Genomic DNA, 13,899 nt, shown 5'->3' on the forward strand with positions numbered 1-13,899 from the left:
TTTAAAAAAATATAAATAATTATCATGGTTGGTTTCACTTTAATAAAAATGAGAGAGCATTGCTACATAATAATCTTACTCATTACAAATATGAGGTTCTGCAAAAAATCTATCTTAGCTATTTATATCATTTTACTCCATGGCAGCGATTGGTTCAAAATCTTTTTCTTTAATTTTACTTTTTAATTATATTTATAAAAACACATTTATGAATGTAATATTTAATATTATATTAATAGAATAAAGTCATACATATAATTGTTGATTATATATATATATATATATATATATATATATATATATATATATATATAGTTTATTATGTTAGGATATAAAATATTAATCTATTATGTTAGTAGGATTGAGCAGCACCAAAATGATCTATTAGAAATACCAATTAAGCTTATTACAAGGTTAAAATTAATCAATTGAGCTTATTACAAGGTTTAAAATTAAGAAAATCCGAGAAAAAATAATTGAGTTGATTCATGATATTTGAGTTAAAAAGTTATAAATTTATCAAATTAGACATTCGTATATTGTTTGATTTATATCTAAAGCTACATATAAAATTTTATTACGATTCAAGGTAAGATGGAAACTAGATTTCTCAAGTTTTTTATCTATATATGATATGATCAGTAACTCATTTAGAAAAGACAAAACAATATATTTAAAGCCATACTTGAAATCTATTAGCAAATAATTTTTATTGTGTAAGGATTTCTTATGCAGAATCCTTCTTCTACAAGAAAAGATTTTAGTAATCTTAATAGCATTGTAAGTCCTATTTTTGTAAGGAGACAAAATTGGTTGCTTAGGAGTTTTGTTTTGAATGGAATCCTTAATTTTCAAGGGTACCAAGTTAGTAGCTCATGGTTTGGACAAAGAGATGCTTTTTTGAGATTATTTTTTATGTATAATTTTACTCTAACAAGCATAAATTTTGATTTTATTGTTGGATAGAGCATAAATTTTTCTAAATGATTCTAGAGGCTTTAGTTTATAGTGATCAAATACCATGAAAGCCTTGAGATAAAGACCAGAAGATACTATGTGAAAATTATAATAGTTTCCTAGGGTTTTTCAATTTTTTTAGAACTTTTTTTTTGTTATTTCTCCATTATTGTTTTAGATATTTTTACTTGTTATAAATAAAATTTATTTAGCTTGTATTTAGAGTTTTTTTTTAGAAGACTTGGATTTTGGCAATTAGTATCATATGTGTGAGGTTGCTCATACTTTTAGTTCTTCAATGAACTTTTCTTGGATTTATTAAAGATCATTTGTCTTTGTGGAGTTTTATCCTTATACCTACAATTCTTGGTTCATTATAATCAACGGTTTGGAGTTTTATCTTTATATCTACAGTTCTTGGATCGTTATAATCAACATATCAAAATTTTATATCCAATAGTTTCGGTCTCTTAGTTCAGGTAATCATTGGATCGAGTTTTTACCAATATAACTTTTGTTTTCTTGGGTTGTTCTTTCTTATGTGTGGGTTCAAAGGTTCTTACCCTTTGGTTCCCATCAAGGATATCCATTGCACCATGAAAATAATTTTATACTTGTTGGTGTTAAAAAATACACCATAATATAGAACATGTTATATTATATGATTATGGTATATTACATCATATAATATTTCATATATATAAAAAAAGACAATATAAAAAAGAATTTTCAATGCACATCATCAAAGGCTGAGAAATATTTTTGAACTTATTTTCTATGAAAATACAAAGATCGAAGTTAATTCATAATCTACAAAAAAATCATTTTTCATTACATTTATTTTCTAAAAAGAATTTATATGGCATACAACAAGGCCTAATAACAAATAGCAAATATTTAATACTATAATGAGCTAGCTTTCAGAGAAAGAAAAAAGATTTTCTAAGGGCTAAAGAACGATAACAAGAAGGGGAAAAAAACTATTGTCCTTAAAATGCCAAAGGTGTGCTTGAACTTCACAGTATAGACTAGAGTTGATTAGTGTGACAAAATGTTTCATATATTAATAAAAAAAATTAAACAACCAGTTTATCTATAATATTTGTATTATCTGACCCGACTTAATTTATTAAAGTTGGATAATGTGAATATCATATATGATAATGGGTAAAAAACCTAATAAATAAATATCATGGTTCGAGTGAGAGTTAAGATTTTTGAAACTCACTCAACCCAATCCAATCCATATAACCCAATGTAAGTAACTCGAGTTCTTGGTATAAAAAATATTTCCCTTTCTCTCTCTTAATTTGTTCCCTCTATTACCTTCACACTCACATAAGTTATAGTTGTTCCTTTAAAAGTTTAATATACAATTTCAATATTTTTTGTTTGATAACCAAGAGACCATGATAAAACAAATGAAAATTTTAAGAATTTTAATTGAGCTTTTATTTTCTTAGTCAAACCACAAACCAAAAATACTTTATATCTCTTCCTGTTAGTTTGTCTTTATATCATATTGCACCCTAACTATTAGATAAAATGCTTGATTGTGATTTCTGTTTTATTTTGTTTTTATATGAAAATTGTGATAGTTTTTATGTTGTCCCTAATATATACATTTTAGGGGTCTTATCTAGTTCCAATAGTTGCAACTCGATAAATATGCTCAATTTGCATACATCTATAATAGCCATAAAAAAATTAGCATAACCTAATATATTCAACCCGCTCAAATCTAAAAAAATTGAATGAATCAGGTTTATATTTTGTAAAATATCAAAAGTTGAGTTGGATAAAATTATAGGTCAAAGCGCAACCCACTATAGTCACGAACAACCCTAGTTATTTGTGGTACAAAGACTTCATAGGTAAGGTCTAAATGTCTCATTAATAATCTAAAGCATTTATTGAGTTTGAGTTAGTGTGTTGGGGAACTCTAATCACACTCTTCCAGGTAAAACGAGGAGCATCTCAGAATTACAAATCTCATTCCATAACACAACCCTAAAAGTGGAAAGAATATTATGAGGACAAACATTTAAAATTTCTTAAGGTATGATTAATTGAATTTTGACAGCTCAGGGACACAACCTTGTCCCTATTTACAAGGCTCCCTATCTAAGAATGAAAATGTGTATTCATGGATCAGGTTTTGCAATATCCATAATCAAATCTGAACTCAAGATTTTTACCAAAACTCGACCCGAACTTGATCAAGTATAAATCAAACCTGACTCGATCAAGTTTTAGGTATCCATAGGGTATTTGTCGGGCATCCCAAACCAGAATTTTCTTCTGCCAATTCAATGACAAACAAAAATAAAGAATCTTCTTTCGTGAAAATCCAAATTACATCCAATGAAATCCAAAATCACATCCAATAAAATCCAAAACCATATTTTGAATCTAGTCCAATCAATTACATAAAATAACCCATCTCAACCCCAGAATAAGACAAGACACTCTAAAAAAACAAAGTAACAATATCCCTAGCAGACTATTTCCTTACAACCATTGTTTCAACATTCAAACTATTAGCTCTTCTAAGTACATCAACTTCTTTTAAAAGATCAAACTCCCTTATTTCTTCTTCAACTCCTTAATACACTTAGCCAACAACCGACCATATTCCTTCTCTCTCTCTAACAACTTCTCTAAATGGCATTTAACATCATTTTTATAACTAACAACCCAAATAATCTCCAAAGAACATAAAAGATAACACAATGAAAGTATCCATGATCTTTAACAAGATTTCGATCATTTAGCTTCAAAAGGGTCATTAGAGGATGAGTTGAAGAGATGAAGCAAATAAATGAACAAGAAAAGAAAGAAAAATATTAAAGAAAAAAAAGTTGCTAAAGAAGAAAGATGGTGAAATGTGAAACAAACTATTAATGTGGTTTAGGTTGGGCATGACAGTATTCATGCCCTACCTGAACCTGAATTTTTGACTTCAGGTATTACTCGAACTCGACTTGACCTTAAATGAGTAAAAACATTTCCTACCACTTCAGGTCAATATCCATTGAGTTCAGGTGAAATTACCATTTATATTCTTGTATGCTTGAGAGACAACTAGTTATTTTCCAACACAACATATTTTTTTTGAAATTAATTATGCGTTAATAAATAAATTTAAAAAATTAATGCATATATTTAATTAAATAAATCAAGAATTATATGCATTAATAAATATATAAAAAAGTTATTAACGCTAATTAAAGACTAAACTAGAAAGTTGAGGATAGATGTAACTCTTAACATAGACCATGAACAACAAGTGAGCTAGTAGCTCAACTAGCAATAGTCAAGTGGTAAGGAGTCAACAAGGGGGAGAGGTCATCTCTAGTTCGAATTCTACCACATGCATTTCACAACCCTCATGTAAGTGTGCAATTGACTAGGAACCTCGAGTTGACGAGCTCTTCACTGTGGTCTGGTTCTTAGGAGTGGTCACCTACATGTAGGTCATGCCTAAGAGTGTGTCTATGATATAAAAAAAAGTCATGAACCCGATTGTGTTTAATAACTTTAATTCTTAAAATCAATTATTTATTTAATTAAATGACAATAAAAATAAACATGTATAGGGAAGTAATTGAATAAAATTAAGGAAAAAAAAAATATTATATAGTGTTTCAAAAATAAAGTGCCTATTGTTATTATTAGAAAAAAATGTTTGTAATCTTATTTGAAAACCAAGTAAAAAATAAACAATATTTTATTAAAAAATATCACAAAATCATTTTTAGTTAATTTCAATTGGAATTGAATACTCGCCATTAGGCATCCACACATATATTTAATTAATCTAAATTTAAATCAAAGAAAAAAATATTCAAGTAAAAAAAGGTGCAAGATGCCTAGGTTAGTAAAAGAAAAGGCCATGTGCAAGCTTTTGTTTTGTTTTTTTTTTATTATTAAATCTAGTTTCTTTTTTTAAAAAAAAAAACATCGCGTTGTCTACTTGTACATTTTTCAACCATCAAAGAGGTGGTTGGAAAATTAGGTTAGGCTTTTGGCAAAATTTTTTTATTTTTTTCAACATGTTTTTCACCTAAAAACATCTAACAAAAATCTTTTTAATGTCAGTAAACTAATAAATTAACTCAAAACACCCTTAAATTTGTCTAAAAATAAAAATTAAATTAGAAAAAAAATCTCTCTCAACCCCAATTTATATTTTTTTGGCAGGATAAGGTCAGATAATATTTCAATGGAACTTCTCTCATAAAAAAACCTGTTTACACAAAGATTGACTTTTTTTCATGGCCAAAATATGGCCAACAAACAACTTTCTATTTTCCATGATGTTTTTCATTGATTCTCTCTCCTCTCAAACTTAGGGACCAAAAAATAAATAAAATAAAGTTTTGGAATGGAAGTAAAATTTCAAAATAAAAGGAACTGAAAATAAATACACAAAAGTAGGGGGATTAAAGTGAACTTTATAAGGAAAATTTGTAATTGTCCACTTGATTTCCTCGTGTTTTACACTTTGTTCCTTGTTTCTTGATTTTTTTCCTTTATTTAACAAATTCCATGGTCATTAAATTGACAAAAAAGGACGCAATCTAAAAAAGGTTTGATGTAAAAAAAACCTAATAAATGAATAGTTTTCTATGAGTGAGTGCACATTGAATGAATAGTAAATGTATATTATGTTTTAGTTTTTTAATGGAGAATGTATCAAAATAATATTTGCTTTTTAATTTATTAAAATAGCACATCAAAGCCATTGAAAAGTACCTAAAAAGCATAAATTTGATGTTTTTTAGGAGAAAAATTTTTAGAAACCATTTTAAAACGCATATTAAATTGTATTACCAAACACACCATTAGTCAGAAGTTATGTTACCACTTTAGAGTCAATTTTTTGGAGCAAGTGTCTTATCCCTTTGTTTTAAATAAGGATAACAATGAATATCCATGAGCCATGTTTCTATTATGTTCATACTCTATCTATCTATTATTTTTTGAGTAAAAAACAAATATAGATATTTATACTCTATTATTTGGATTTCAGATATTTATTTAGGTATTTATTACTCGAGTATTATTTAATATTTAACATAAAATAAAATAATAATGTGTGTATTTGTGTGAGAAACATGTATACATATATTAAATGATAAAATTACAAATGTAATACCATGTGTTATGATAATATAGGAATATGTATAAATTATATTGAATTAACAAATTTAAATGTTATATATATATAGTGATTGGGTTTGGATGGAATTTCATATCAAACTTAGCAATATTGCATTCTATTCATTATAAGATAATTATCCCAAAAAAATAAATCAATATATTTGAATTGGTATCTAACAGGTTCAGGATAAATTGTCCCTGGTTACAAGCCAACTCCAAATCCATTTCAACGGCTAGCCCATTGTTCAGCCTTGATATCATCACACCACCCAACACCTGCTGGTTTTTAGCTTGCTAGTCGGGTCAATCTTTTTCTTTTTGCTTGTTAGCTGGGCCATTTCATTTGGAAATGGATTTTGAGTATCTGTTTACATGCAAGTCTCCGTGTTTTTAATTAACCAACCAATTAGCTAGGAATGAAGCCAATATTTACCATCGGCAAGCATGCATTGTTTACACAAACATGCATATACTCCTCAGTTGAAGGGGAAAAAAACAGCTAAAAAGCATTGAGATTCGTGTTGAGCAATGCCGTACGTATCTACGAGATAATCATTCTATTCTTGCACATTTTCAGGCCATTTTATTTCTGTACATCCACAGACATAGATGTATTTGATAGAGTACTAATGGTAGAATTATGGTAATTCTTGTCAGATAAATTTCTGTCAAGCACAGCATGCATCCACAGCTAAATGCTAATGATGATATGAAGTTGAAGTTGGTAGATCCATAGATATTGTCAGCCAGCTACATTTACTTCCTGCCATCAAATGTTTCCAACATTTTTTGGTGCAGGAAACGGGCAGCTTCATGATACTGTATCCACTGGAATTACTTCATCATATACTCTTTCAGTAGCCTTCTTTGCCTAAATCAAACGAGCAAATTTGGAAAAATGAACAAGATATGAGTATAGATTGAGGTAGCACTTCACAATTAGGGGGACGATAAATAAAAAAGGAAAAGGAAAAGGAAAATGTAAGAGAAGCTAGCACACAGAAGAAGGCTATCTTACTTCTTGCTCCCAATTTGTACGAATAGTAATAGTGGCAAGAGAAAAAACTTGCACGATGAGTGCACATATTATCCCCAGCCAAAGGCCCTAGTGAACATTTTTAGCAGAGAAAAAAATATAATGAAAATAAGTTGCTTTCAATTCAGCGAACATGATGAATAACAACAGCCAAAGGCCCTAGTAAAAAAATTTAAGAGAAGGAAAAAAAGAAGAAAAAGAATCCATACCTTTCCTCCAACATGAAAGACAAAAGCTAATAAAATTGCAATGGGGATTCCCACCAAATAATATGATCCAAGATTGATGTATGCACCAATCTTCTGCCAACCACATCCTCTGGCAACGCCTAAATGTTCATAAACAGAGTTTATTACAAATTATCCGCGTGATCCTAAGCATAAGTTCTAAAAAATAATGCTCTTAAGGCTAGTAAATTGTGACAAAGTGCAGAACCTGAAAGAACACATTGGAGTCCATCTAAGAAGTTGGATGTCGCTACAACAGGCAACATGACTGCTACATAGTCAACAACTTCTATGTCATTGCTATAGGCGTAGCCCCAAACATTGCGAATCAATATCAAGACTATTCCCACCAAAATGCCTTCAGCAACAGCAATTGTGATGACAACGCAAACTGCTAATCGCGCGCGGTATGGATGCTGTGCTCCTAACTCATTTGAGACTCGGGTGCTACAAAGAAGACAATCAAATCGCTCTAAAAATTATCTAAACAGTGCAACAAGGCAGGGATCAGGATGATGAAACTTGTCATATAACTATTTCCAGTTCAGCATAACTTGCCTGGCAGCACCACTTAGTCCGTAAGGGATCATCCAAACAGTTGCAGCTGTATTAAGGCTGAGAACACAGATTCATTAAAATAACAAAATTGCTAATCATCTATGATATCCTCTAAGGATTCACAGGTTTTCAGAAAAAAATGGTCATTGAAGGCTCAAAACAAACCTAATAGAAAGAACTGAAGTCTCCAATTCTGGATTAGGGAGCAGACCAGACATAAGAACCATCGATTCAAAAGACCACATTTCCAAGCTGTGTTTAAAGTCAGCAAAAAATATCATAATCTAGTGATTAGGGTTAGATATGTGATTGTTTCTATTGAATACAAAATGAAATATGTTTACGAAGAAAATTTACCAAACCATAACAGCTGAAGGAATTGCAAGCCTCATAAAATTAACAATATCGTGGAAGGCCTCCTTTGAAAAGCCTGTCCAAGTTTTTGAACATGAAGAAGAGAACTTGACATAAAGTACCAAAAGTAATACATTGATCCAATAAGAGAATGAACTAGCCAATGCAGCTCCTATATATCCAAGGCCAGATTTGAAAACCAGAACCCAACACACAAGGATGTGAAGTAAAGTCGTGATTCCTGCGCATAGCATCATCGGAAATACTATGTTCTGAGTCTGTAAGAATTTGACCAGGCATTGAAGAAGACCATATGCAAAAAGGCTTGGGATCATGAAACGAGCATACAGTCCAGCTTCCTCTGCTATATCTTTTTGTTGGCCACAGGCAATTAGGATAGGTCTTGTGTTTGCCCAGATGATGGCAAGGGGTATGCTAACAAGTAAAAGAACAACCATGGCTCTCTGCATGTGTATGCTGAGCATATGAAACTGCCTTGCTCCATATGCCTGCCCGCAAAATGTATCAAGCGCACTTGCCATTCCCAACTATTTAAATAGCAAATCAAGACAGTAAAGAATTTATGTATGGTCAGAGGTAAGAACTTCGTAAAAGAATCCAATCTGAATCAGACACTCTGGAAAAAAAACAAAGCATGAAGATATTATTTTACGAATCATTTAGTCAGACAAAGTATAGTGGAGAAGCAATGAAGCATTCAAAAGCATTTCAATCTGCTCCCGTTAGATGCTAAAGGATCTGCATTAACTGAGGTCTGAGAGTATTGAACAATTTAACTGTTTAGTTGTTTCCCGATGGTTATGTACACCAAATATATCCAACATGCTGCAAAATGATGCAGCTTATGAATGACTCCATCAATGTCCCTTTAAACAACAAAGTTAAATTGTACTTTAATTGATGCAACAGCAAACTAATCTGATAGAAGCCATTCAAGGCTTCAAGCACCTAGAGGTGAGACTTGCTATTTAGTAATTACCACTTTTTCAAGAAATAAATTCGTGTTTTCAATTTCCCACAACACATCAACAGCAAGTCCTCAACCCCGCAAACCAGATTATCAGCTCTCAATGTACTACTCCTATAAAACTCTCACTTTCACTTTCATGTTTTAAGAGCTGTATTAATGATTATGAAACAAGTTTTGGTCATGCTTTTGAGCATAAATAACGATACTACTGTGATTTCAGCACAATCAAGACTTCAGTACATATAGCAAACCAGATTTTTGCTTCATGGCCTTTGTGGGTTATTCATCATTACATTATTAAAAAACTAATTGTTTGTGGCCTAGTTGGATCATTCATCTCATCAAACCCTAACTATAGCCTAATCATTCAAAAAGAAAAGACAAAACCAAAAGAAAACAGTACCTATACACTACATGTGAAGCATATAAAAACAAAAAATGGGCCTACAGTTTTTTTTATGTTTTGTTTAACTTGGCAGAGGGGGGGGCTCTTTAGCACGTTACACCTCGATTTCTTGCATAACATCAAATATTTTATTCCTCATTCCCCTGGATAACATTAAAGATTTCCCTCTCCTTTAATTTTTAATAAGGAAAGGGACAAATTGTCACACGCAGATAGCCTTTATAATAATAAAAATATTATTATCACATGTCTTATATGGAACGACGGACAGAAAATATATATTAGTTAATAATTAGGATGCCAAATGACTGTTTTCTTCAATTCAGGCGGCGATAATGCTCCAAGGCAAGCCATGCCCTTTGGACTGTATGACATAACTTACCAGTTGATCAAACCACAAGACAAGGACAAGACAAAAAAGAAAAATATATAAAATAAAATACTCAGAAGATTTGATAGAAAGGGGGAATCAGCCCCTATCAGACAGTCTGGGAAATCACACTAACAAAATTGAAGGAAACTGATTTAGGTTGGCTAGTAGCCAGAAATATCCAGTTCTTTTGCTTGCTATCTTTTAGTGAGGAGAACATCTTATGCAAAATATGATCACGAGTATCTACGTTGAAAACGCCTGATCAAACATCTTAAGAATTTCAAGGGATCTGTTTGCCAAGGCAGACAGCTGCAGAAGTGACCTTGAACATCCTACACATGTTACCAATTAAAATCTTACAAAGTTATAGAGCAACCTAACAGTATTGTAGTTGGATGAAACCATTATAAACCATTGTTCTTCTTTAGTACTGCCATCAAAATCCATCTTTGTAGGTATTTAATTCTACAAACAACTGTAACACGGTTATGTACAAATTGCATAGCTTGAATCCTTTTAACTCAGAACACAATCAATGCTAAAGATACTATATTTTTCACTAAAATCTTACAAAAAGGGAAGTCATCGAGCACTTGCTCATCACATTTTTCAGTTAGCATCCATCACATACTGTTATATCAACTGATCAAACAGTTCTAGTAGAAGTGTCACTGTCCCTGGTATTATTTACAAACATTTTTTTAACATTTTGATAAAACAAAAAAAAAGGGGAAATGAAAAGAAAAAGATGCAAACTTACCAACAAGCTGAAACCAGTGACACTCGCAAAGGAAGTGGCCATTGAAGCACCAGACAAGCTTAACTCACCAAGATGACCTACAAACATCACAGAAATCATTTGTATACAATATTGCAACAGACTCACAGATATTAAAGGACCTGCTAGCCATAGCTGCCTTTTCACTTCTTCAAGAATCTCCTTCTTGCTGATACCCCTTTCTTGGTTTCTTTCTTCGTAAAGTCCGACACCGTTTCCTTCACATAAAGGTGTATTAAGAGACAAACTTTGCTGCTCTCTCTCCATTTTCTTTCAAGTGGGAGATTTACAAAGTGGAAGATAAATGTTCTCGCGATAAAAGACAAGTGGTCTTGAATCAGTATGTGTCGATGATTAAAGTTATAAAGTAAAAAAAAAAAACTATCATTATAATAAGATAAAGAAATTAAATTCCATCAGTACGTATGACAAAATGACCATAACTGAAACGAAGACAAAAACTTTAACGCAAATGGCGGTCGTCAATTTCGGAGGATGTAATTGTCTACTGAACCAGACAAATTACTCGGTGGATAGAAATTAAGCGGTCTTGTGCTCCCTTTCAATTCTAAATATCATTTGAAGTTTATACAAGGGTTTTTTCAATAGGCATAAGTGATCTTCCTTGCCATTAATCATAAAACCCTTCAATTATTGCATCATGTAGATATTTCTCTCTAATTCTCTACGTATGAATGCGACAAGTCTCGTCACTAAAGATAATAGAATTTTAATAGAATTATGCCTAACTATAGAAAAAAAGAAATACCTTATTGAAGTCAACACCGGTCTATATCCATCTAAAACCAGCCAAGTTTTGTATGTAGCATCTTCTATCACAGGGATAGCATCCTTTTTCTATAGATCCAGTTAAAGCAGCCACCTATCTTCTTTCCTTTAAGAGGTCGAACAAGCTACCAAGTTTGATTCTTATGTAAGACAACAAACATTCTATAATTAGCACTAGTAATGGCATCCATATACGAAGAAGGCTCATCAACATCACATGTATCTTGTGCAATAGATCACAATTCATAAGCAACATAATTAGTACTGTAAAACTAAGCACGATTTGGTGTTTTCTTGGTCTTTGTCCTCTTTTCTTTAACAATATTATATTGTACCTCTTCCTCGTTATCATCAACTTGAATATATATCCTATACCTCTTTAAGAACCTACAACTAATTTAAATCAGGATGATCATGAGCAATATCTTGCAAATGACTGTGATCACTATCACTTAACTCCACCTATTTTGAACAATTTTTTTTTTAAAAAAAAATCCATAACCACTAATGATGTGAATTAGCGAGCATCACTAGAATCAATTAGTGGTACCAATTAAGTCTATTATAAGATCTGAAACTAAGAGGATCCAAGAATAATTAAATGACCAGATTTTGGATATTTGGATTAATAAGTTACAAAATTGTCATACTATATGTACTATTTAGGCTATACATGGAGCTACAATTGAAATTTATATGATTTTATAAAAAAGTAGCCATATATAGCAGTTACTATTCCTCTGACAACTCAAACGGTCGACCGGTTCAGATTGGTCAAGTCAATCGATTGACCGGTTTCTGCAAATTTCCAGATGTTTATCCTTGATGAACAAGTAGTTGACTGGTTCACTTGATATATCCAAGCAGTCGACCAGTTCAACTTAAAACCTAGATTTGACAGTTTTAAACCTTGTGAATCTTGGACTGACTAAATGCATATATATTATATAGCACATACAATGTGAAGTGTGTGGATTCATTTTAATTTGTGTTATCAAGTAAGATATAAAGATTTACATAATTTGCACTAAAACAAATTCTTAAGAACTAAGTCTTCACTTGTTTTGCATCTTGGACTTATTAATTAATAAGAATAGATATAAAAGAAAAGGACACCCCTATATTTTGCAATATAGTGCCCCTTAGAGACTTTAACAATTGACAACAATCTATACATATATGTTTTCCCCCTTAATCATATAATCACTTGTTTTATATGTATTCTCTATTTTTGCTAATTCTCTCCCCATTTGTCATCAATGAAAAGGAATAAGAAAGCATAATAAGCCATAGAGAAATTGAATATGAAAACATGCCATAATGTTTAAAATGTAATTATCCATTACAAATTGGGAAAGAAAATAAAAAAAACATAAAGAAAATTAAATACATAAAAACATAAAAATGCTTATGGCACAATTGTCTAGGGTGGTGGATATCGAGAGAGTAGATTTGTCACCATAGTCTTGATATTGTGTAAGTCACTTACCATATGATCTTGTTTAGCTATAATGTGAGCTTGAGAGTCTCGAAGATAACTAATATCCATCTCAATATGGGCTATGCAATCTTCCATCCTAGATCTCTAAGAACTAGTACCAGCATCTTCAAAAAAGGAAGTTACAAGTGGCTTCTCAAACATGTTAACAAACTCATCATCACCACCAACATGTAATTCTTCTTCATCATGCTCTTCCTCAGCATAAGCTCCCACTTGGATTTTAGCGACCCAAACACCTTCCTCATTAAATAGAAATTTCATTTTGGTCAGGGTTATATTATTTATTTCCATTGCTTGCAAATATTATTTCCTATCCATACTCATTAATAAAATACTGCAATGCTCAAATATAAATGTCAAGGCTTGACCATAGGGAAGAGGCTTTTGCTTCTAATTGTGAGCCATGATTATATTTTGAATGATAATATATGGTAGATTAATAAGCCTATTTTTAACCATATAATCAAACAAGCACATGTCCATGAATGTGACCTCATCATAATATCCTTTTTTAGGCAAAATATTATATGCTATGATCCTATGCAGTAATCCAGGTTGTAAGAGCACGTCTTGGTTCTTAATCTTTGCTCTTGGAGAAAAATCATTCTTACAAGTATGCAAATCACTTATTCATCATATCTAAAACCTTCAATTATAAGAATTATGTTGATTTCAAAAACCTTAGGACTTTCATTTGAAATTCTTAAGATATCTACAAGCATTTGACAGTCGAATTTAATATGTTTATCTTATAGTCTACTCA

General features: G+C 31.3%; 1 protein-coding gene across 3 annotated transcripts; it reads right to left on the reverse strand.

The window, feature by feature from the left end:
- Positions 1–6,603: 6,603 nt before the first annotated feature.
- LOC7493506 (protein DETOXIFICATION 16) lies at positions 6,604–11,490 on the reverse strand. 3 transcript variants are annotated; one of them, XM_024581790.2, is made up of 9 exons: positions 10,969–11,490; positions 10,829–10,905; positions 8,302–8,846; positions 8,110–8,196; positions 7,945–8,001; positions 7,595–7,833; positions 7,369–7,487; positions 7,142–7,228; positions 6,604–6,994 (listed from the first exon to the last, which is right to left on the reverse strand). In XM_024581790.2, the coding sequence occupies exons 1-9, from the start codon at positions 11,111–11,113 to the stop codon at positions 6,935–6,937; spliced, it is 1,416 nt and encodes a 471-aa protein (XP_024437558.1). In that variant the 5' UTR covers positions 11,114–11,490; the 3' UTR covers positions 6,604–6,934. The 3 variants fall into 3 exon arrangements, with proteins under 3 accessions (XP_024437558.1, XP_052301989.1, XP_024437557.1); XM_052446029.1 differs by having other exon boundaries at positions 6,604–6,821; positions 6,894–6,994; positions 10,829–11,485; XM_024581789.2 differs by having other exon boundaries at positions 10,829–11,484.
- Positions 11,491–13,899: the final 2,409 nt, after the last annotated feature.

The sequence above is a fragment of the Populus trichocarpa genome, chromosome 12 (genome assembly GCF_000002775.5).
Source record: "Populus trichocarpa isolate Nisqually-1 chromosome 12, P.trichocarpa_v4.1, whole genome shotgun sequence".
In the NCBI taxonomy this organism is placed as follows: Eukaryota; Viridiplantae; Streptophyta; class Magnoliopsida; order Malpighiales; family Salicaceae; genus Populus; species Populus trichocarpa.

What these genes read in the sequence shown, in the direction of transcription:
- LOC7493506 (XM_052446029.1), bottom strand. Translation starts at nt 11,113, where the DNA reads ATGGAGAGAGAGCAGCAAAGTTTGTCTCTTAATACACCTTTATGTGAA. An exon ending in TCACTGGTTTCAGCTTGTTG is followed by an intron (nt 8,847 to 10,828) that starts GTAAGTTTGCAT and finishes CTATTTAAATAG; the next exon opens with TTGGGAATGGCAAGTGCGCT. An exon ending in ACTCCAATGTGTTCTTTCAG is followed by an intron (nt 7,488 to 7,594) that starts GTTCTGCACTTT and finishes ATGAACATTTAG; the next exon opens with GCGTTGCCAGAGGATGTGGT.